Here is a 25,994-nt window from a genome sequence, read left to right on the forward strand (position 1 = left end):
CCAGCAGCTTGATCTGCCAGAGAGAAGCTACCGAGTGCTTCCTGGAAAGGTGAAGTTATACGGCAAACCGGGGGAGGGAACAGACAGCTGTGTGACTTTCAGGTAAGATGAAAATAGAAAACTATCAAATCGGTTACCTAATACGTACTCCTATTTTACACAGTGTTTACTAAATTCACCAAACTTTAAAGAAGATTAGGAAGTAAAATAGAAAACACAGACAAGAGGAAAGAAATCAATTTGGAAGAAGCAGAAAAAATCACATCACTAACCCAGGGTGTATAAAGAGTGCAAAACTGTGCTGTGCACACCTGTGACCTCAGCGCTCAGAGGCAGGAACGCTGTCAAGTTCATGGCCAGCCTGAGTTGCACAGCAAGACCTGAGCTCATAAACCCAAGGACCAGAGCTGCAACTCAGTGCTAGCAGCTTGTCTAACATGGCATGGCCCTGGGTTTGAGTTCTGGAATCACAAAACCTGGCCAGGTGTCATAGAAACCTAAGAGCACTACCAACATCCCTGGAACAGCCTGTTTAGGAAATCTCCATTCTGGGCCATGTCTAGAGAAAAACCATAAAACTCACTTTTCGCTGACTTGGGGCCATATGTCTAGGCTGGAAGGTAATGCAAACCATCAGCCTGAAACCCACTAGAAGGCACGCCTGGTACCTGGATGTTACTCAGGAATGTGAGTACCAGCTTGCAGACTTTTGCAGCCATGCAGCTTCTGCTCAGCTGAGTAATGGAAGCTAGTCCTAAAGATTCAAGGGATTGTTAGACTCTTCTTAAGCTGCTTTCTAAATGCACGCGAAGAGGAGCAGAATTTCATATTCTGAAGCCCTGTAAAGTGCATTCTAGAAAAGGCTGTGGTGAAGCTTCATGAGTTACTTTACTTTTGAAAGCATCCGTGGCTCCAGGGGCGTGGTTTTTGTCTGGATGAAACTTCAAAGCCAGCTTCCTATAAGCTTTTTTCAAATCTTCATCACCAGCATCTTTTGTAACTCCGAGGACTTCGTAGTAATTTTTACATTTGTTTATGCTGTGAACAAAAAACGATAGGGTAAATTTTAAGCAGGAATATGACGTCACTCTGTTAGAATGGTATAAGGAACATGACATCACTCTCTATTAGAATGGTATAAGGGACATGACGTCACTCTGTTAGAATGGCATACGGGACATGACGTCACTCTGTTAGAATGGTATCAGGAATATCTGCGGGTGTGATGCAGGCTGTTTGCTCCATTCTCACTTTGGTAGGCAGACCATTGCTCCACCCACAGACTGTCCACAGCGTAGCTTGTCACTGCCACAGAGAGGTGAACCCCTGAGGAATACAGATGAAGCACAGTGCACTCACTGCAACTGGAGTGGAAGAAAGGCCGGGAAAGTGTGTCACCACAGAGGAGTGAACGCTGTGAGAACTTGTTAGTGCCCCGAGCAGATGGAGCTAAGCATGAGCAGGGCCAGACGCTGCACAGGGGCTGCATAGGGGCTGCACAGGGGCCGCACAGGAGCTAAACGGGGGCTACACAGGGCGCCGCACAGGGGCCACACAGGGGCTGTACAGGAGTTGTACAGGAGCTGCAGTGGCCTGAGATCTGGAGCCAAGACAAATTAACTCCACACGACTGCTACTGAGAATTTAACCGAGTGATATCAAAAAGGATTGTAGGTCCTGTGTTAAAACATTTGAAAGTAACAACGGGGACTAAAAATTATCTGTTACATACGATTTCCATCAAGCTGTTCTTCGAGATCAGTTTGTGTTGGAAAATGTTCCCCCGCTAACACTTGGGAGTGTTGGAACCGTATCGGGAATAGAGAGAAACGCTGAAGGGCTTGAGGGCAGTGAGGACTCTATCATGATGGCATCCTACACCCTGGCATCCCGAAAGCTAAGGGGGGCGAGGGCTGGCGTGAAGCTCACAGCAGAGGGCACACACAGCATGCAAGGGTGAGGCTCTGTGCTCACCTGTAGCAGCAGGGAAGGAAAAGCCTCCCTTTTCCTTTGAAACTTTAGTTAGGTTCCATATTCTGTGTCTTGAAAATGTAACAGGTAAGCTAACTAGAAGATCTGGTCATGAGGAGCAAAACTGGGAAACTATGAGGGAGGGAGGAAGAGAAGGGCAGGAAAGGAAGTGGGAGAGGAGAGGAGGGGAGGAGAGGAGAGGTGAAGAGGAGGGAAGGGAAAGTGGGGGGGGGGCAGAAGAAGAAAAAACCTCAGAGACCAATTCAAGAAAGAGCCTAGGAAGATTTTTTTCTCTCACTACTTAATGTATTTGCCACCACAGTGACTGGTACACAACAGGTTCTCAGAAGACATTTCAGGGGTGAAGGCGCCTTAGCTCTCCCTTTGTTAGGAAAGCACCCTTGACACTCTGCGTGCATGGAGAGGAAACAAGAGAAGGTTAAGATTACAGAAATGACAGTCTTCTCGGAGATGCCACTACAGCGGGTGATTCCTGAGGACAGCAGCAGCTGGGGCACGGAGCTGGCCTGAGCCTGGGGACTCCCTCCATGTTCTGGCCAAGCCCTCCAAGCTCTTTGGAGCATAGGAGATGTGAGCCCCCGAAGCCTGACACTTCCCACTGCTGGCTAGGCTTTGGTCTGATTTTGACTGTGCCCTAATTCTTTCCTCTTGGAGTAAGGAAAGTCCTGAACTCATTTTCTTTATAAACAGAGGAGCCCACTGATGGCAGAACTTAAACTCTTACAGAGACCTTGGAGTTTAGAGAGACTTTGGGTATTTTATTTTATTTTTGAGATAGAGTCTTTGTAGTCCTGGCTGTCCTGGAACTCTCTATATAGACCAGGCTGGCTTCAAATTTACAGAGCTCTTCCGTCTCTGCCTCCAGGGTGCTGGAATTAACACATTCACCACTTTGCCCAGCTGACTTCAATATTTTAAAGAGACCAAATTTTTAACAATTGTTTATTTTATGTATATGAGTACACTGTTGCTGTCCTCAGACACTACCAGAAGAGGGCACTGGATCCCATTACACACAGTTCTGAGCCACCATGTGGTTGCTGGGAATTGAACTCAGGACCTCTAGAGGAGCAGTCAGTGCTCTTAACTGCTGAGCCATCTCTCCAGTTTGGGACTCAATCTTTTTTAAAGATTGTGAGACTTTTAAAGTTTGGAATATATTTTATATTGGTGCTGCTATTAATAGCATCTTGAGGACAAGAAGAAAAGTTACGATCTAACAGTGATTACTTGTACGTTTAGTTGACAAAGGGTGAATTGTGCTGGCTAGTTTTATTTCAACTTGACATAAACTAAGTCATTTTAGAAGAGGGAACCTCAAGTGAGAAAATGTCCCACCAGACTGGACTATGGTCAAGACTGTGGCACATTCTCTAGATTGATGATGGATAGAGAGGACTAAGCTCACTGTGGATGGTGCCACCCCTTGGGCTGCTGGTCCTGGGTGCTGTAAGAAAGCAGGCTAAGCAAGCCACGAGGAGCAAGCCAGTAAGAAGCATTCCTTTGTGGCCTCTGCTTCAGTTCTTGCCTCCAGGTTCCTGTCCTGACCTCTGGATGATGATGGACTGCAAACTGTAAAGTGAAACAAACCCTCTCCTCCCCAGGCTGCTTTTGTGTCGTGGTCTTTATCATGGCAACAGAAACCTTAACTGAGGCAACAGTCTGAATGAAAGTCCTAACCTGTGGAGACTCTTTCTCTCAGGTGTTAGAGACCGAGGCAGGGCAGGTGTGGTGGTGACAGGTGGCGCTGCAGAGCACCTGCGTGCCAGGTGCAGTCCAGGAGCTGAATAACAGTGTGACGGTTTGCATAAGCGTGGCCCAGGGAGTGGCACTATTAGGTGGTGTGGCCTTGTTGTACGAGGTGTGTCACTGTGGGCATGGACTTAAGACTTTCACCCTAGCTGCCTGGAAATCCGTATTCTGCTCGAAGCCTGCAGACGAAGATGTGGAACTCTCAGCTCCTCCTGCACCATGCCTGCCTGGATGCTGCCGTGCTCCCACCTTGATTATATGGACTAAACCTCTGAAACTGTAAGCCAGCCCCAATTAAACGTTGTCCTGTATAAGACTTGCCTTGGTCATGGTGTCTGTTCACAGCAGTAAACCCTAAGTCAGGTAGGATAAGGCTTAGCTGTAGGTTGCCGCTGAGTTTGCTTTCTGCTATGGGGACCAAAAACAACTTGAGGAGGAAACAGTTCATCTCGGCTTGCCCGTAAGTCCGTTACTGATGGAGCACTGATGGGTGCTCAAAGCCAGAACTGAAGCGCACACACAGCCTGGGGGACACTGTTTACTGAAGCGCACACACAGCCTGGGGGACACTGTTTACTGAAGCGCACACACAGCCTGGGGGACACTGTTTTGCTAGCTCACTCACCCTGGCTCACTCACGATCAGCAAACGTTCACAGTACAACCTAAGGCCGCCTGCCCAGGGTGGCACCACTCCTGAGGGCTGGGGTGCTAGTGTAGGTTACTACTGCTGTGAAGAAACACCATTACCCAAACCAAGTTGGGGAGGGAAGCTCACTCAGAGTTCCATACAACAGATGTCCATCATCAGAAGCAGCAAAGGCAGAAATTCGAACAGGAGAGAAACCTGGTGGCAGGAGCTGATGCCGAGGCTGTGGAGGGCACGGCTTCCTAGCTTGCTCGCCATGGCTTGCTCATCGTGCTTTCTTATAGAACCCAGGACACCAGCCCATGGATGGCTCCATCCACGATGGGCTGGGTGGGCCCCCCGCCCCTCCTCCACCGCTGCCCCTCTTATGGAGGCGTTTTCTCAGTTGAGATTCCCTCCTTTTAGATAACTCATGTCGAGATGCATCAAGGTGCCATCTCCCATAACAATGAACAAACACAATTCCCCACAGATATGGCCACAGGCCAATCCTATCTGGGCAAACCCTCCATTGAGATTGCCCCTTTCTTCATGGTTGTGCCAAGCTGGCCACACAACTAGCCAGGACAATCACCCATGCCCAGTCCTGCTTCACATAAACTCCTTACCCCATGCTGTGGCTTCAGTAGGAATGGCCCCGACAGGCTCATATATTTGAATGCTTGGTCATTAGGGAATGGGGCTACTTGATAGAGATTAGGAGGTGTGGCCTTGCTGGAGAAGTGTGGCTTTGATGGAGGAAGTGTGTCACTGGGGGTGGGCTTTGGGTTTTCAAATGCTCGGGTCAGACCCATGTTTTGTTCTTGATGCCTGCAGATCTGACTGTAGAAGTCTCAGCTCCCTCTGCAGCGTCACGTCTGATGCACGCCGCCATGCTTCTCTCTGTGAAGGCTAACCTTCTACAGCTGTGAGCAAGCCCCAACCAAACGCTTTCTTTGATAAGAACTGCGGTGGCCATGTGTCTCTTCACTGTGATTTATCTTCCTTTCATTTAAAGAACTGGAATTTAACAAGGCCAGGGTCCCGCACCTGTAATCCCAGCACTCTGAGAGAGGCTAGAACAGGAGGAGAAGGAGTTTAGGATCAGTCTTGACTTCCAGGCAGGGCCTAGTGTAAAACAAAACAAAACAAAAACAAACAACAACAAAAAAAAAGAAAAAAAAAAACAACAAAAGGACACGGGAAGAGAGGGGAGACTGAAGCGTACATCAAATCTGAAGCTCTAGTCTTGCTAATTCAAATGAGATAGAATTTCCTAGGAGCAGTCCCGGTGCAACTACAATTGCCTGGTAGATCCCACGATGGTCTTTTATGTTGAAATACAAAATGGTCCTTTTATAAAGATGCATTAAAATCTTCCAATAAAGTTTTTTCCCTCGATTTTTTTTTTTTTTATTAACTTGAGTATTTCTTATGTACATTTCGAGTGTTTTTCCCTTTCCCGGTTTCCGGGCAAACATCCCCTTCCCTCCCCCCCTTCCTTATGGGTGTTCCCCCCCCCCCCCCCCCATTGCCGCCCCCCCGACAGTCTAGTTCACTGGGGGTTCAGTCTTAGCAGGACTCAGGGCTTCCCCTTCCACTGGTGCTCTTACTAGGATATTCATTGCTACCTATGAGGTCAGAGTCCAGGGTCAGTCCATGTATAGTCTTTAGGTAGTGGCTTAGTCCCTGGAAGCTCTGGTTGCTTGGCATCCCTCGATTTTTTTAATAGTAATCACTGTGCATTTATTTAATTAAAGAAACCATAAAGAATACAAAATTACAACAATCATGTACCCTTTACATACAATGTCATGAAAGCAAGAACTCTAAGCCAGTTTGTAAAGTACTCAATTTACCTCACGTCCAAGCTGCATCTCCCTAAGACACTGTTCCCATCACAGTAGCCATTTAAGCCAATCTTCTGTTAACACACGGGTAGTTTCTGTAGAGAACACTTTTCTCAGGACGAAAATGCATTGAGCATGCATAAGAAAATTTTATATATATATATGCAAACACATTAAAGAGTTTCTTTAGGGTATCACTGAAAAAAATAAAACCCAGGGATTGATTTGCTTCTTTAAAGCACCAGTTTAAAAAAAAATCCCTCAAATTTGTAGTAAGTTGACTGACTGATTAAACAAGAGTTATTTTCAGCCAAAATTATTTCTAAGTATTATAAAACTGCATTTTAAAGCCAAGCAAAATTTGCAGAACTAACACGAGATTATCTTTAGTGAGTTAATTCTATATCAGTACACTAGACATGTAACTATTTTCAGGAAGAACTTGTAATGGGAAAGTATTCAAGTGAACAAAAACTTCCCCGAGAGCACTTGCTAACTCCTATCTAAAGCCATTAGGTACCAAGATATTTAAGAAAACATTTTTCAATAATATCAAGTCACCAGTTTTAATATTAAAATATTCTCTAATATATGCATTTCTGAGACATACATCAGGGCAAAGAATTCTAGATATCACTACACTAACATGTATGGCATTTAAAATAATCTGTAAACTTTTAATTAAATGAGTTTACTTTCAATCTAAACCATTCGATTTTCTACCAACTTTAAAATCCGCCCCATTCATAGCAATTGGCTCACCTTTTCTGCTTTCCATATAAAGGTTAAGACTGGTGCTATTTAAAATGCTTACAGTACCAGTGGTTTATGGTAATGAATTAAAAGTTCTTACAAGATACAAATAGTCTCTAGTATCTACAACCATTCATCCCAGATTTGCAAACAGAAACTACAACTAACCAAAACTTGATAGGCTTGCAGCATACTGACCTAACCCCCACACACACACGCGCACACACACACACACACACACACACACACACACACACACGCACACGCACACGCACACACGCACATGCACACACTGTGATGCAATAACTCTATAACTTGAACAGTTCATGGAACATTTAAGTGAATAGCACTTTAAAATGCAAAGTGATCAAGAGCAGGAACATTACACCCTATACCATATTATGTATTATGTATGTTTCCCTAGATTTTTAAAATGTTTTTCAACTCAGTGACACAGAGCTCGGTGGCTCTACGGCCTGTTCACCAGTTACACAAGTTTTCTTCAGTCTTACTGTGTGTTCGCACTTATGCAACTGATGCAGGAGCATTGCGTGGCTTCTCCCCACTGAGCCAAACTGTTACTGAGCAACTTGTTTCATAATCACCTTCTGAATCAAGACAGAGTACCTTCCTGAGGAAAACCCCCTGTGTATAAATAAAACAAAACACAAGACGACAAGATGCAGGTTCTGGCCTCTCATCTGCTGCCTCACTGGGGCCTCATTTAAGAAGTCAACTGCGGATATGTTCACACTGCAACTAGGCAGCGTGCATACAGTGGACTGACTGAAATATTTCAAACAGCTTAGGGATTTGCTGAAAACAATGTTTCATAATTATATAAAACATCCCGTAAGGGGATTTTATATATACAGTTTACATTATATACAGAGAGATATACAATTTGTACTATGTAGAGCTTAAGAAATAGTAGTTATTGGTTTTGAAAATTGGTCTGTAATACAGGTAATGCTTCTAAAGTAGTCCGTCTATCTATCGGGAATTGCGACCGTAAATACAGCTGGACCCTCAGTCTGCACTCACTCCATCCCACCCCTAAAGACTCCTTTCCTACTCTCCTCAGCTTTCAACCTCATCAACGGTGTCACCTCCAATCTCAGGGGTTTACAGGGGCAGACAGAAGCTTGCTCAGGGCTTCGCCTGTCCAACTCTGGTGACATATCCGCTCCTGCTGTCAGCTGTCACTCTTTCACTCTTGGGATGTGCCATCCCCATTCCCCACCCACTAGAGGCCTGGAGGAAAACAAAAGCACATACACAGGGGCATTCACACATGCATATTTCTTTTATTCATATAAATTCCTCTCCTGTGTGTCTATGTATGCTCTCACACATGTATTCTCTCCCCTCCTCATACACCTGCACCACACACACACACACACACACACACACACACACACACACACACGTAGAGGAGAGAGGAAATACAAATTTAAAAAATAACAGCAAATCTGGAATACCATTATTGTCCAAAATTTACAACTATAGTTTTGCTTGTTGGTGACACTTCCAAGCAAATAGGTAACTCTATTCTGCAAGATGAGAGGGGTAGTCACAAAATCACATACAATTAAATTTGTAAAAAAAAATTGTAGGGGTTGGGGGGCTGACTGGAGTGATGTCTCAGCGGCAAGAGTAAGCTCCTGCAGAGGACCCAGGTTCAGTCCTAAGCACCCACAGCCTTCTGTGACTCCTCCAGGCCCTGGGGAATCAGACAATCTTTTCTGGTCTCCACAGCCTGAGGCATTCATGTAGTATGTACACGTATACATACACAAAACGTTCATACATATAAAGTAAAAGTAAATAAATCCAAAAAGAAAGAAGGGGATCCATGGAAAGTGTTCTCCTAATGAAATGTGATGCCTACAGGAAAATACAGCTTGGTTTGGGGCTGAGTTTACAGCATTCCGTTTCTTTACAGCTTTTCCCGAAGTCAAATTGGCTCAGTGTAGCACCATGGAAGTGGTCAGCGGCTTCGCTTAAGGCCTTTGAAGTGCGTGCAACCATCACGGTGGTAAAGGTCCTCCTCCGTGGTTTTACCCTCACTGGGGAATCTGTTTCCCTCACTGTGGTTTCAGACACAATGATACACCCAAGCCTCTGCATTCACATATAGGGGAAAGAAATAAGATACAACTATATCGATATTGGATTTAAGACATGGCGACAAGTCTTAAAGTCCTTACTAGATAGATAGACTGCGAGTCTTACAGTATGTCATACAAATCGTGTCGGGGAAAATAAAGGGAAAAGATAGGAAAGGAAGAGACACGGGACAAGGGACAAAGGCCACCTCTGCTGCATTATTTGGTTCTTCCCTTGTGATAGTTCAGTCCACTCTCGCTGAGAGCTCTTGAGAAGTCAGATGTCTTCAGATTCTATCTCTGCAAACGTCAGTTGCCCAGAAGAGCACACTTCCTTAACTTCCATCAGGAAACATAACAATCTATTTGGAAGCAGTTCATTCCTAAGAGTTTAGCCTTTTTTCTTTCAAGAAAACTCTTGTTTAAAAAAGAGAGAAGTCGGTAAGCCAATTTTCTAAAACCAAGCTCCTTGCTGCTCAGATCCACTGACTGCCTCGTGCAGGAGTGCGTGGAGAGAGAGGCTCCTATGACGGAGAATCACTGAGGGAGCAGCGAAGGGGCACCAGGTGTCTGTAAACAAAGATAGCCTCACTGAAAGGGGGAAGAAAGCGTCCTTAGCCAGGAAATTGAGAACACAGCTGCCCTTACTCTCAGCCGTCTGCATATGAAATTCTCCTATTTTCAACTACATATTACAACACAGCAATTCATTCTTTCAATACGGTCCAAACAGTGCATAGAATCAAGGCTGAGATCATTATTTCAGAGAAATTATTTCAAAAACTCATGGTGGCATATAGCTGATTGAAATGAGTGGCAACTTCCAGAAAGTTAACTCCCTCCAGGTTGACTTCACAGTATGAAACACAGGACACCCAGGTAACTCCTTCATTTCCCTTCAATTAAACTGTGCTTTAAGTACCCGTTTTTTAGGCATTAGAATGTCGATTCGGCCCTATCACAATCAATGATGGTGGAGCCGCACACTTGCATTCACGCCTACCTGAGCACGCCTTCGACTTGGTCTTTGGTGTAGACTTTCCCGCCTTCACCAGCACCGGAAGTGCCGTCCTTCCCGAAGCTGGGCTTGCTCTGCTCGCTGCTCCCTGGCGGTTTTCGGCAATGCGTGCTATTTCCCGCAGTGCTTCCATTTTTCATAATTATTTCCAATAATGCTGTGGAAAGACAGATAAAGGACACTGAACCTACTCACATGAGGACACAGACTCAAGGGCTCCCGAAGAAGACAAAGCGGACAAATGAGGTCTTCCGGGAAGACTGAACATGGCTTCCGCCTCCTTTTTATTTTTTTATTGGTGGGGGAGGTTGTTGTTTTGTTTTCCCTTTGTTTAGGCAGGATCTTACTACGCAGTTGGGGCTGACCTAGAATTATGTGGCCCAGTCTGCTTTAGTTTCCCAGTGCCGAGATTAGGGACACAAGCCACCAGTTCAGGCTCCATAACGTCTCTTTAAGTAACAAGGCTGTTTGCCACGGAGTTGAGCACCGAGGCAGACAGATCTCTGTGAACTCCAGGACAGCTAGAGCTACACAGTAAAACCTTCTCTCAGAACAAAACAAACAAACAAAGTTTGGTCATTCTTTCAGTAGTAACCGTCTACAGAGCATGATGTAGGAGTGTTCAAGGAAGTACTTTTAAAAGAACTTCTATTTACTTTCATCAGCAACAAGAAAAACTAGACACTGGAATCGGATCTTTAAAATAGAAAAAGCAACTGTCAACTTTAGTTGAACAGTAATATTCTTTCAAATATACAAAATAAAGATATTTTAAGAGGCTGGAGAGAGCATAGCAGTTAAGAGTGAGTACGGCTCTTGTGGGGGACGGACGGTGAGCTCCCGGCACCCACATCAGGCGGCTCACAGTCACTTACACACTAGTTCCAGAGAATCCAGCACCTTCTTCAGGCCTTTGGTGGCACCAGCACACACACACACACACACACACACACACACACACACACACACACACACACACACACTGTACACATAAACACAAATGTACAGAGAAATAAGTATTTTTGCACCACTTAAAGGCATGCACTAAAGAAACAATATGATTATATATATAGTTCAGACAGAATGAAATTGTGTCCATATGTGCAGAGGCATAGACATAAATAGTAATCCATCACCGTATGAATAAATATAAACACCAAATGAACAGAACAGTAATAATGTCTAGGATTTACTTTAATTTGGGAAACAGGCTTAATACTAGGTGTATAAGAACAATGAGGTAAGGCTGTTAGAGACATGTGAGTGGTGCAGTATGATTAATTATAGTTTTCTTTTATGTGTGTATGTATAAGGTATGAAAATTTTGGTCAAAGCTAAAACTAATCAGTAAATAATTACGATTAACAAAAGGACAAAGAAAACAGAAAATTCAACATGATGGTGGCTTAAACACATCTCAATAACTGACAGAAATTATTAAGGATGGAATAATGTAAACTTCGAATTTATACAGTTTGGACTAATTAATGTTCAAGATGTTAAATCCAGGGCTGGAGAGATGGCTCAGCGGTTAAGAGCACTGCTTGCTTTTCCAGAGGCCCTGAGTTCAGTTCCCAGCAACCCCATGGTGGCTCACAACCATCTGTAATGAGATCTGATGCCCTCTTCTGGTGTTTCTGAAGACAGCTACAGTGTACTCATATAAATAAAAGAAAGAAAGAAAAGAAGGAAGGAAGAAAGGAAGGAAGGAAGGAAGGAAGGAAGGAAGGAAGGAAATTTAAAAAATGTTAAATCTAACTGCTGGTTTTTTTGTTTTGTTTTGTTTTTATAGACAAGGACTTAAGTAGCCTAGGCTGGCCTAGAATTTGCTCTGAAGTAAAGGATGACTTGGGACATCCTGCCTCAACCACCCAGGATTCACATTACAGGTATGTGCCACCATGCCATTCAAGTTGTTGTAGGAATTTAAACTTTTGCTTGCAAGGCAAGCACTCCATCCACAAGACGTATCTCTGTCACAAAGGAGTGAAAATTGATAGTATTATATCTAGATCACGAAATCACTTCTTCAAAACACAACAAACTAATATTGTGTGAGCTACAATAAGGAGCAACTGTGCTCACCTTTAAAGAATAAATCAATTACAAAACTGTGATTTAAGGCTGGAGTGGTGGTGCACACCTTTAATCCCAGAACTCTGGAAGAAAAGGCAAGAGGACCTCTGGGAGTTTGAGGCCAGTCTGGTCTCCATAGCAAATTCTGGTCTAGCCAGGGTTAACAGTGAGATTCTGATTCAAAATCAAAGAAGGAAGGAACGAACGAATCAAAGGAGAGAAAAAGGGAGGGAAAACAGAACTTAAATCACAAATAGGTTGGGAAGCAAACATGTATCATCATGCATAATGACAACAAGTAAAAACAAATATCTGTCACAAGAGAGACCATCCAGACAGTAAAAATCTATCTGGAAATAAGAAGACCCTAAATAGCACATGACTGCACTCAAAGAACACATTATGACAAGCCAAGAAGCCAGGCACAAAAGACCACATACTACATGATTTCATTCATATGAAAAGCACAAGGCCATGGAATACAGTTCACAGGCAGAGAGGCTGGACTAGCTAGCCTTGGATTTAATCTCCAGTACCACTGGAGTGGGGTGGGGGCTGTGGAGGCTGCAGATACAGAGGAGGGAGAGACTGAAGGAGAAAAAACAGAAAAACAGAGCAAGTAAACACATGCTTTGAAAGTAGGCTGGGGTTGCTAAAGAGATGACTCAGCAGTTAAGAGCTCTTCCAGAGGTCCTGAGTTCAATCCCCAACAACCACATGGTGGTTAGTAGCCATGTATAATGGGATCTGAGTCCCTCTTCTGGTGTGCATGAAGAAAAAACACTCATATATACATATATATATATGTATATATATGTATATATATTAAATAAATAAATCCTTTTTTAATTAAAAAAAAGGGTAGATCAGTATTTTGCCAAGGACAGGGGTCAGTAGGTCAGTGGGTCAGAGGAATATGATATGAGACAAGACATCCAATGAATCGTTTTTTTTCCAAGGTTGGAAAGTGTTCCAAAATTATGGCAACAATTGCACAATCCTTTGAATCTACTAAAAACCCATTTAACTGTGTACTTTAAATGAATCGATTATTTAGTATGTAAGTCATATCAATATAACTATTCTACATACATAATCATAGTTATATATTAAAAATTCCAGCTGCTATTGGCAAATTTGCAAAACTATAGCTATTTCTTATAGAAACTTCTATCATTCTTTTTCCATGTCTAGAAGATAAGAGGTCATCTGACAATGTAATTGTAGGTGATAAAATAATCTATTAGTTACTAAGAAAAATATAAGACATACCACATAACTAATTTTTGGCTGGAGTTCAGCCTGCATTTAATATAATCACAATGGAATCAGAATAGCAGTAGTGATCTACAACATGTAAATAGCAAAACTTTTTAAAAACAGCAAATGTAGAGTAAGCAGTCCTCAAACCCCAAATCCTCCTGCCTTTGCTCCTTGCTGCTGCAATAACAGGAATGTACCGCCCTGCCAGGTTGGGAACTTAAATTTAAATTTCTCTACATCTCAAATAACACCAAAGAGAATTAAGTAGTAAAATCACAACCTCATGCACAAAATCCCCTAATATAGGATGACAGAAATGAACCATCATCAGGTAAAAAGTTATGTGTAAGTATTGAGTGTCTGTGAGAAGCAGAGAACTGTAGATGACATCTGCCAAGCTCCAGGATAAAAAAAAAATCACTTATCCAGAGCACAGGCAAGAAAAATACAGAAGAGTGAAGAGTGGCTCACACCACAGAACAATAAGAAACCAAATTACCAACGGGCATTACAGGCAACGCTGAGGAAATGCACAAAAAGGAATGGGTTTTACCCACTCATCATAGCAGGAGCGCCTGGGTCATACAGTGAACTGCAGGGAACAGAATGCAGACAGGAAGGGAAGGCACAAGAGCAACAACAGCAGCAGCAGCAGCAACAGCAGCAACAACAGCAGCAGCAGCAACAGCAGCAACAACAGCAACAATAACAACAACAGCAGCAGCAGCAACAACAACAGTAGCAACAACAGCATCAATAACAACAGTAGCAACAACAACAGCAACAATAACAGCAACAATAACAGCAGCAGCAACAGCAACAATAACGACAGCAACAATAACAGTAGCAACAACAGCAACAATAACAACAGTAGCAGCAGCAACAACAATAACAACAACAGCAGCAACAATAATAACAGCAGCAGCAGCAACAGCAACAATAACAACAACAGTAGCAACAACAGCAGCAGCAACATCAATAAATGAAAAATGAAACTGCAGAGAGAAATGGGAGGACACAAGAGAGATTCTTTTCTAGCTAGATTTACTTTTAAATATCATACAAAACCAGGAAGATTGCTGTATATTAGAAAGGCTAAATAACCAAACAGTATGTGAGTAATAAGTAAGTAATAAGTAAATAAGTAAACAGGAAAAAAAGAATGATCAAGTTGAAATACTATGCAAAGGGTTGGCATGTAAAAGGTAAAGAAGTGTGACTTCTAAAGACCGTTCATGTCACCACAAAGACTGGTGAAGCCAGCAGCTGACAGAGAGACACTGCTCTATAGGAAACAACAGTCAAAAATGCAACTAAGAAATCACTTATCCAGACCACAGGCAACAAAAATACAGAAGAGTGAAGAGTGGCTCAGTAGAAGAAGATGCTTGCTAAATAAGCCTGGCCACCTGAGTTCAACTCCAGAACCCATAGGAAAGTGGAGAAGACAGTGAACTCCTTAAAGTTGTCATACACACACACACACACACACACACACACTGGATAAATAAAAGAATATTAAATTAAAGGGAGGAAATCCATCCAAAAAGATATGGTTGGCTGGGCCTGGAGGCGCAGAAAGCAGAGCCAGAAACAAGAAAATCAACACTAACTCAAGGACAGCCTTGTCTATACAGTGAGTTCTGGGCCAGCCCAAGCTAATACTGAGACCAGAACTAAAGCATACAAGACAAAGACAGCCGGATTGGACTTGAGGATACACACCTGAAACCCCAGAACTTGGAAAGCTAAAACAGGAGGATCTCAAGTTCAAGGCCAGCTTGGACTATTCAACCCTTTCTTTAAAAAGAAAAAGAAAAAAAAGCTAAGCTAGACGAAGCAAAGTTATGTAACAGTTCAACAAGTTCTATAGAGAAATAGCATATATGAAGGTTAGAAATTTTAAAAATGAAAAATAGAAGAACATTAAAGGAAGTGGTAAATACTGAATATAAAGAAAAGACAACACATGGAAAATAGAAAGCTCAAAGAAAACTATGAGAAATAAAACTACCCGTAATTAGGAGATTTCTGACATATAAACAAAAAAACTAAATGACATAGTAAAATATGAGAAATCCTAAAGTAAATGACACCTGAGATACTCAAGTAAAGTTGGCTGAGCATCTACATAAAAACAAAATCCAGAAAATCAAATGACATATAGAGAAAAGTTAGACTGTCCTCAGACTTTGTCCATCGTTGTCCCATGCACAAGACCCTGGCATACTTGCATACTCAAGGCAAGGGAGTGTGAGCTAATTAGTCACTGACATGGTGAGCCCCAACTATTTTCCTGACAGGATCTAGGATAACTGACAAACAAGTTCTGGAGAGATTTTCCAGATGAGCTCAACTGGGGCAGGCAAAGCCACTCTACCTATGGCCAGCATCATTTCATGGGCTCGGGCCCTGCACTCCATAAAAAGGTGAAAGCCAGCTGACCATGAGCATTCATCTCTCTCTGCTTCCTGATGGCAGGTGCATGTGACTGAGCAAGCTCAAGCCCCTGCTCCCATGACTTCCCTGCTATGGGGCACTTTCCCACAGACCCGTGAGCTAAAATAAACCCCCTTCCTTAAATTGTTTTTGTTGGGTATTTATCTCAGTGACATGTACAGTAACTCAATACAGCCACCAAACTTCAACAGTAAAGTCACAAGTAAATTGTCTTCGGGTATAAATCCTCTTCAACTATTCTTTAAATAGTGGGCTAGAAAGTTACAGGATTAATCGTTCCTCCTATAGCTTTTGTCAGCTAAAGTTGGCAGGGCCTACTGGCTTGGGACAAGAAACATTTTGGGGATCAAACTGGCAGCCACTGACAAACAAATGGCTGAGAAGGGTATAGCTTGCATCTATGGGATCAAGGAGTTGGCTTACAACACACAAAAACAAAAAGTGGGAGCTACACTTCTCATTCAGTCAATAGCAGAGGAGATGTGGAAATAAGGATGTGGATGTGGTGGTCTGAGTAAGAATGGCCTCCATAGGTTCATCATTACTAATGGCCCATCACTAGGGAGTGGCACCATTTGAAAGGATTAGAAGGACTGATGTGGTCTTGTTGGAAGAAGTGTGTCACTGGGGGTGGGTGGGCTTTGATGATTGAAAAACCCATGCGAAGCTCATTGTCTTTCTCTCTACCAGTATGTAGCTCTCAGTTACATCTCCAGCACTCTGCTTGCCACATCTAGCTCCATGCTCCCTGTCATGACAATGGACTACTCCTCTGAAACTGTAATGTAAGCAACTCCCCAATTAAATGCTCTCTCTTGTAAGAGTTGCCATGATCATAGTATCTTTTCACAGCAATAGAACAGTAACTAAGATAAAAAAGAACAATGTTGCACTGGACTGAAAAGATACCAGAAAATATATAAAAGTAATATAGTCATTAAATACAATGGAATGCCAACACAAACAACATACACAAATGTAAGTTTATCTATGTATTTCCCAGTTAAAAAAGCAAAAGAAAAACAAAGCACATGTCCTTTTATTTTAATCATAAGGGATACAATAGAATCCACTTACAGAACTTAAATGAATGTATGAACTAATGGCCTAAATGTGATTATTATAATGTGGTTGTATACAGATGTCCTTATCTTATTAAACATAACCAGAATTATTCAGCAATGGGGCAGCCTATCTACAACAACTCTAATCAGTTCAGGGGAAATAGACACAGGATGACTTTCATAATAGCCTGAAGCCCAATTTAACCATTTGTGAAGTACATATTATTCAGGAGAGCTTTACTTTATGGTTACCATTCCCTGACTACAGGGATAGGTCCAATAATGCTACTAAGCGGTCTCGCCATTGTGAGAACACCAGAGTGTATTTGCCCAAGCACGGGTGCAGCTTTGTAAATAATTAAAACATGTAAACAGGGAGAAAAGAGCATTAAAAGGTTTCAACTGCTTTTGATAATTATTCTGGCAGGTTAGTACTGACTACATTCTTCTGCAACTATCATGTACACGATAAAGCATGAAACAAGAAAGTAATCCAGGTGTAACCTATGATGCCATGGGGTTTCCAGAACCAGGACTAGAGCTGAAGAAGACAGAAATATAGGCTAAAAATATGTAAGCAAAGAACTCTGAAAGCTTATCTTGAATTGGAAGGAATGATATACACTCCAAAGCTGACTGACTACCTTTAAAACTAGCTAGGCACGGCCGTGCACATCTTTAATTCTAGCGCTTACTAGACAGGTAGGCGATCTCTGGAGTTCCAGGCCAGCCAGCCTCAAAAAACAAACAAACAAACAAAAACAAAGAAAACAAAACCAAACAAAACAGACAGACATGTATATGCATAAACATCCCCACAACCTACCATGCATTTCCCAATGCTATGCTTTGAATAGAACTCCAAACAATGAACAACCTGGGTCACAGTGTCCCTTGTACCTGGACTGTGATGCTGAAACATGACTTTTTTTTTTCCCTAACAGAAACCAAGACTATAAGACATAGGGCTATTCCAGATCTAGCACGGGAAATGTACAGAGGAAGCCGAAACCCGGTTATACCAAAGAGCTACATGACTAAAGCCAGCTAAAAAGACACATGTAGGAGCCTGGAGCTTTGCTTAATACAAAAGAGTCCCCACTGACCAACGACATCAAGAATAACAGGCAGCTGCCCGGAGAGAAAGAGACCCAGTGCCTTTGCTTGAAAACAGAGCAAGGTAGGCAGGTGAGGTGATGTACACCTTAATCCCAGCACTTGGTAGGCAGAGGCAGGCACATCTTTGGGAGTTCAAGGTCAGGCTGGTCTCCCTGTCGAGTTGCAGGACAGCCACAGCTACATGTTAAGACCCTGTCTCAGAAAAGCAAAAAAGGAAAACCACCACTACCACCACCAAAACCAGATAAAAACAACCAAGCTGCACTTCCGACATGAACTGAGTGCCTCCTTACAGAAGTGTTTCAACTAAAAAATGAAGAAAAGGGCCGTGGAGCCAGAGAAACGGTCTTGTTGGATATTAACACGTGGCCACAAAATTCTATGAATGGAGTGGAAGGCTGTGGTAACTCTTCTCAGTTGTCAACCTGACTACATCTAGAATGAACTACAGTCCAGAAATGGAGTGATCTCGAGACAAGCTTTTGATCGGATCTTGAGGTGGGATGACACACGCCGTTAACCTGGCCCATATCCCTTCTGCTGGAAGCCTATCTATCATATAAGACTATAGAGGAAGAAGCCATTCTCTCACTCCTTGGCGGCTTGCCCTCGCTCTGCCAGCACGTCTTTCCTGACTGGCACTGGAGCCTACTTCTTCAGGATTCCAGCTTATACAGAAGACCGGCCGAGACGTCCAGCCTCATGGGACTGGCAGCTATTAGATTCTTGGACTTTTTATCCACAGATAAAATATATGATTATATATATGAGAGAGAGATCCATTCCATGAGTTCTGTGACTCTAAAGAACCGTGACTAATAAAAAGGTTGTCTCGGTGTTGTCTCGTTCTTAGCTGAAACATCATTCCTGGTGCTAGACACCTGCATCAACAGCTGGACATAGGACAGTGCTAAATGAAACTGGCTTCTGTGGCTGCTGCAGATTCTTCAGTAGTTACACCGACGAATGAAAAATTTTCTACGATTCTATGCTCAGGGGCTTGATCTCTACCTAACAATAGCAGGATGGCTGTGTGTGTGTGTGTGTGTGTGTGTGTGTGTGTGTGTGTTTGTCTGCCTCTGTGTGTTTGTCTGTATGTGTCTGTGTGTGTGTGTCTCTGTGTGTGTGTGTGTGTGTGTGTGTGTCTGTGTGTCCGTCTGTCTGTGTCTGTGTGTGTCTGTGTATGTATGCTCAATTACTCCTTGGATCTACTTAGTTAAAAACCAGCACAGGAGCGGGGGGCTGGGGGGGGGGGGACTCAATCACCCATATGGGTGCAGACTACTCAGAACTCCAGTTTCAGGGGATCTGAAACATGACCTTCATGGGCCCCAGAATACACATATTACATATAAACTAATGCAAGCATACATACACATAAATAAGTAGATAAATCTTTTTAATTAAATAAATGAAACTGGAACAAATTCTACTACTTTGAAACTCAAAATCCGGTTTTCTTATCTTAAAATGGAATTAGGAAAGCCTTTGTATTAGCAATTACTACATTTATGAGAAGATAATGATTTCTAATTATTATCTAGTCCTGGATGATAACAGGGGTTGGAGGTGAAGCAGAACCAGGAGGGTCTCTGTCAGCTCCTGGCCAGCCTGATCTACACAGTGAGTTCAGGGCAGCCAGAGCTCTATAGTGAGAGCCTATCTCAATAAAAAACAAGCAAACAAACAAATAAAATGTCTTCTGTTGCTGACATGCTGCAGACTTTCTTTTATAGCAATCAATACATATTCTAATCATTATTTCCACAGGTAAAATGCAGTTTGTCTTGTCAATTCTCACTAGTAGGCATTACAGTCTTTCAAAAAAAAAAATTTAGACGTAATCATTATATAAATTTTCCAGTTAATTGTAAACATGCTTTCTCTGTGAGGTTATTAACATAGAACACATTACATGTACCTATAAAAGTTTTATTTAAGGCGGGAAAGATGGCTCAACAATTAGGAGCACGGGTTGCTCCTCCGGGGAATCTGAGTTTGAGTCCTAGGACCCAGCAGCAGCTCACAACCATCTGTAACTCCTCTTCTGCCCTGTACTCCCACACAGACACCCACAAAACTAAATCATAGCTTATCTAAAAGAAAACTGAGGCTCAAAAACATAGCTAATTTGGTAGAGCGTGAAACAAACTTGCATGAAGTCAAGTTTGACCCCCCCACCCCCCTGCCCAGCTCCATGTAAATCACGTGTATAACCTCCCAGCACTGGAAGAGTGGAGGCAGGAGGATCAGAAGATAAAGATCATCCTCTGCTACCTATAGCATTGGAGGCTAGATTCTATCTAAGAAGGAGGGGGGAGGGGGATGGGATGGGTGGGGGAGAACAAAGAAAGAGAAAAAGGGGGGAGGGAGAGAAAAGGAAATCAAACTATTGAAATTATACTATCATCATTTTACCCACCAGATGCTTAATTCATCTCTAGACTAAATGCCCTGACAAAAGGTTTTGTCATATTACCACTTGATCCCTAAAACACTGCCAGTGGACTCGGGAGATGGCTCAGCTCACAACTGTCTATAACTTCAGTTCAAGGGGATCGAATGTTCTCTTCCCATCTCCGAGGGAACAGTGCACAGACATGAGTTCAGGAAAAGCATCCAAACACGTAAAATAAAGCAAAAATATAAACACTGTGCTACCTGTGGCGGAGAAGTATGTGTTTGATAAACATCTGTTGAATAAATAAGGCCTCGTTGCAGTGAGAAAACTGCACCTCCCAAGTGTAAATGGGTATCTAAGGCACACAGGACTAAGTCCAAAGCCAGACTCTTCAGGGCCAACATCTGAAGTCGCCTCACTAATAACGGAAATTCTAACACTTAACTGGATGGTATAGAAATTATTGTTTTAAATGTTCTTATCGCTGAATTTTAATTAAGCCAACTAGGGAAAGAATGGGATGATCTTTAAGGAAATAGGATGTATAATGATTCAGATACACATGCTATTTTAAAATCTCTTATCAGTTTAGGTGAGACAAAGGGGGGAACAATTTTCTATTTTGTATTAAATACAAAGTAACAGAACCAAAAAAAAAAAAAAAGACAGAAACCATGTATCATCATCTCTTGCATGGATGAGAATAAACTAAAAGGAGTACTTTAACTATGGTTAAGCAGGCTGCATGCAGAATGAGCTTTTCTGTGGTTATAGATCATCATTTGATTCAAATTGCCACTGTGTTATTAAAAAGAATAGAATATGCTCTTTTCCAAACAAACAAACAAACCAACAAGGGCAACAACAAAAGTACACTTGTCATACATGGTGGTGCATACATGCCTTTAATCTTAGCATCTCAGAGACTGAGAGGTAAGAGCAGGTGAGTTAGTGGACAGCCTGGTCTACAGAGTGAGTTCTAGGCCAGCTAGAGCTCCATAGTGAGACCTGTCTCCTGAGAAACGGGGGTGGGGGGTGGGGGGGAGGGAGGAAGAGGGGAGGAGGAGAAGGGAGAGAGGGAAGAAAGGTAGATAGAAAGAAGGAGGATAGGAAAGAAAAAGCCTACACTTTAAACTATCCCTATAGATTTACTATGAAAATCTAAAAATTAAAACAATGTGTTCGAAGCCTCGCAGCAGTGAAACTGTATCCCTCTACCAAGTGCTAAACCACATCAATTAAACAAGCATGCAAAGATAACTCAGAGTCTGCCCATCTGAAATTCCTGCTCGTTAACCCCAAAGGGTCTCGGCTAAAACACGGGAGCCTTTCCATTTCAATATCAAACTTTTTCAAGAAAAGAGCATGCCAGTTCCCTGAAAGGTTTTTATCAGATTCCCTTCTCGCTTTATTATATAAAGTTCTAAGATGACAAAAATCCTGGCGTATAAATGGAATTTGACCTTGTGGTTTCCCACTCATCAGGACCGTGGAAATGGACAATGGAAATGAAGATGCAGACCCTGAACTGGCTTAGCCAGTCAACTTCCTGAACTTTTAGCTTGGTATTCATCAAGAATAGGTCAAATCCAGGAATAAAACTTCAACTCACCCAAACGCTCCAATTTCCTCTATACAAAATCTTTATTAGGGTCTTTTCATGAATATCCCAGATTTCCCTCTCTCCCAAATTCTTAAATTATTCCCATAAACATCTCCTGGGACTACTCTATGTAAAATATGGTTTCCACACAAGAGTCACACTGCTTTATTTTGGGTCACATCAACTCCGTGCTGATGTCTTTTTTTTTTTTTTTTCCCGGAGCTGGGGACCAAACCCAGGGCCTTGCGCTTGCTAAGCAAGCGCTCTACCACTGAGCTAAATCCCCAACCCCTGTGCTGATGTCTTCTATTTTGCTTGTAATTAAAGCTCAGAATAGCTAAATATCTTTCTTGTCCCTGGTTACTGAGACGGCAGACAAAGTTTATATTTGAACTGTTTTAGACTACTTCACAAGGATACCATACCACTTTATTAGATAATCACTTTATAATCTCATTGCCCCTGACTTTCTGTCTACCATGCCTTCATCTTCCCTACACCCATGACTTGCAGAGCAATCATTACATTGCACCTGGACAGTGTCCTTACGCAGGCTCACTGTAGCTGCTTACACGGTAGAAGCGTGCCTGGCTGTGAATTTGGGCGTGTTTGAAGGATTCTTAGATGACCACACTTGTAAAGTAGAAAAGATTTATTAGATATTTTATATCAACTCATTTGGTCCTCAGAACACCCAGGATCAGTGCACTGTCCCTGCCACACAAATGAAAACGGTGAGGACTAGAGGCTAACTCCACTGAGGTGGAAACCAGTTGGTGAAGAGCCAGGTCTTCAAATCCAAGGTACCTTGCCCGGAGTACCTGCTACTTTAATAGTAAAAGTGTCCCTCCAAGAGCAGATGACAGCTAATTGAAATATATCTGCATAGTAAAAGGGACCTAAGAATAATTCCTGCTAATGATTTCTTGAGTAAGGCACCAAAAGCCCAGACAACATAGCAAAACTTGACAAATGAAATTGACTACATAAAACTCAGGCCTCCAGTGACACAGTCCCCAGGGTGGAAAGATGACCTATAAGAACAAATAAGCAATCTGTAAAATATAAATGACAAAGACTTAATGTCCAGTATATATAAAGAGCCCCTATAATTCAATCAATATCAACAAAAACAGTCTGGTTTTTTTGGTTGGTTGGTTGGTTGGTTGGGTTTTAGGGGTTTCTGTTTGTTTGTTTTGTTTTGTTTTGTTTTGTTTCCGAGACGGGGTTTCTCTGTGTAACTCTGGCTGTCCTGGAACTAGCTCAGATTGACTTTTAACTGAGCAAACAAAACGACTTTTCTCCATAGAATATACAAATAGCCAAATAAACATATGAAAATCTGTTCAAGATCATTAATCATCGGAGAAATGCTACCAAAACTACTGCGGACCTGTCCTGAATAGCCACTATCACAACAAAGAAAAACCGGAGATGCCGCGTTGTACCAGACACTGGGAAGCTGGAACCATGTGTACAAAACGGGGTATAGCCGCACTGGAAAAATAATGTGGTGGTTCCTCAAAAATCAAAATTAGAATTAACCATATGACCCAGGAATCCCACTTCTGGGCATATATGCAGAACTGAAAGCAGGCTGGTAGACACTCATGCTCATAGGCACATTACTCAAAACAAAAGAGGTGGAGGCAACCCAAACACCCATTGACAGGGGACTAAATAAGACTTTGTGACGGCTGGTGAGAAAGCGCAGACTTGTGCTAAATCTCTACACTGTGTAGGGAGAGACCTTTCCCTCCGCACACGTTTTTTATAGCACACGCATGCGCACACATGCAACAAATCCCCCCACCCCAAGAAAAAGTGATGTTTGAATGTGTACGTGCACACGTGTGTATAAAGGATGGAATACTATTCAGCACTTTTTAAAAAAGAAATCTGCCGCGTGTTGCACTATGGATGAAATCTGAAGTTAGCGAGTACGGCAGGCATGCAAAGTCAAATTCTGTAAGATTTCACGTAGATCGGGTCCCTAATTAGTCTAATCCATGAAAATGGACAGTAGCAAGGGGGCTGCCAGGAGACAGGAAAGAGTAAAGAGGCTGCTTACCCGGTACAGTTTTGAGGGCGTAAGATAAAAAACCAAAAACTACAGACCTACGTACCTAACACTAGTAAACGTACACCTAAAAACGATTAAAATGATACATCCTATGTCACACTTTTTACAATTACCTTTTCCTTCATTACCTTTTCCTGTCCCGTCCTAATGCCAATAAAAAGATGAAGTGAAAAGCAGCGGAGATAAAAGGCTTCAACAATGTAAAAGGCATTCAGAAAACAATAAAGTCAAACAGGGGCCCTGCTTAAGTTGCCTCCTAATTCTCTTAGGCTAGACATACTTTAAACCACAGTAAGATGTCATCCCATGGGCACGAAAAAACAAAACAAAACAACAACAACAACAAAAAGGTAGCGAAGGCCTTGGAGAGATTAAAACTCAGCGACTATTATGACTTTGCCAATTACTGTACGACCTTGGGCAAGGTATGTTCGTTCATTCATTCATTCATTCATTCATTCGCCAAAAGTTTGTGCACATGGTCAAATAATACGACACTCTTCTGAGGACTAAGAGGGGCATATACATTACTAGGCACAACTCTTGGCGCTTTTTGAGTATTGTGCTGACTGTGAAGTTAGACAATGAATAAGGTGGATTAAAGTAGGCTAAGTCCACAGCCTACTCTACAGCGATGTACCGAACTTGCGGGTACTCATGGTGCCATATCAAACCAGACACTTATTTAGGAATCATCAATAACTTCGCCATCCCTTTCGAAAGTGGAGCTGTCTTGTAAGGGCTCTCTCCCTCTCCCTGGGAAAAGCAGTGTCATCTAAGGTATTCGAAGATACTTGCTTAAGAACAGCCACATCCAGAGCCCAGGGATGGTGAAGCCTGATAAGACACTGGAGTCCCCGCTCCTGTCACTTCATAGGGGCCTAGGCTGATCTGGGGAGGGGACCCGTCACCCAGCACCCCACAGCGCCCCGCCTGTGTCCCCGAACGCTGGAGCGGCCGCAGCCGGCGGGGCGCAGGGCGCGGGGGCCGGGGTCACGGCGGGGGCCGGGGCTCACCGCGCGCGGCCGGCAGCGGGTACAGCTTCTCGGCCTTCTGCAGGAAGCGCTGGGCCTTGTCGCGGTTGCCGGCGCTCAGGGCCTCGCGAGCGATCTGCACGCATTTCTCCGCCTCGTCGCGGTTGCCCTCCATGGCTCGCGCCTGCCTCGGTGTCCGCGGCCGCGCAGCTGCGAGGGGGGCCCGCCGTGGAGGAGGCGAGGCGGCCGGGCGGGGCACGGCGCGGCACGGCGCGGGGAGGAGCGGGCACCGCGGCGGCGGCCGGGCGACGGGCGGCCTCGCAGCTCCGCCTCCTCACGGCCGCCTCCCCGCCCCCCGCGGCCGCAGCGGCGCCAGCCGCGTCCCTCCCGGGCCTGGGAGACCGTACAGCCGACGCGGTAGCCCCGGAGGAGGGCGGGAAGGCCGCAGGCTTTCGGAACACGGACACCGGGGCCCCTAAACTCGAGCGCGGCCTCGAGCCTGCCTTCCGCGCCACCGGGGCGGGGACAGGGACCCTCAGGACCAGAGGCCCTGCCTCCGGGATCATGGGTCCTGGGAAGCCTTAGGCCTCCGTAAGGGGAGATCGCAGCATGGGTCCTTATAGGCGCTTCCTGGGTAAGAGCTGGAGTTCTGGATCGCCCAACCCACCGAGCTTCCCTGCCCTCTGAACCACACCTCTCCTGCTCCCCGGTGGGTACAATGCAGCTTTTGATCCCTTAAATCAGCTCTAAGGCTTTAACGCAGGATGCTTTTTCACCTACAGAGGTTGCTTAGCACCTTCTGGTGTGTTTATTTTGCTTCAGGAAGTATGATGCAGGTATTATTCAGGCTC

At 43.5% G+C, this 25,994-nt stretch overlaps 1 protein-coding gene across 1 annotated transcript in view; it reads right to left on the minus strand.

The window, feature by feature from the left end:
- Dnajb14 (DnaJ heat shock protein family (Hsp40) member B14) overlaps nt 1–25,446 on the minus strand; it is a 44,443-nt gene extending 18,997 nt beyond the window's left edge. The window contains exons 1-3 of the mRNA XM_032897270.1: nt 25,186–25,446; nt 10,086–10,257; nt 893–1,038 (exon numbers count right to left, since the gene is read on the minus strand). Of these exons, the coding sequence (XP_032753161.1) occupies nt 893–1,038; nt 10,086–10,257; nt 25,186–25,318 (451 nt within the window). The 5' untranslated portion in view covers nt 25,319–25,446. The remainder of the gene's footprint in view (nt 1–892; nt 1,039–10,085; nt 10,258–25,185) is intronic.
- Between the last annotated feature and the right edge of the window lie 548 nt (nt 25,447–25,994).

This window comes from Rattus rattus, chromosome 3 (assembly GCF_011064425.1).
Source record: "Rattus rattus isolate New Zealand chromosome 3, Rrattus_CSIRO_v1, whole genome shotgun sequence".
Taxonomy (NCBI): domain Eukaryota; kingdom Metazoa; phylum Chordata; class Mammalia; order Rodentia; family Muridae; genus Rattus; species Rattus rattus.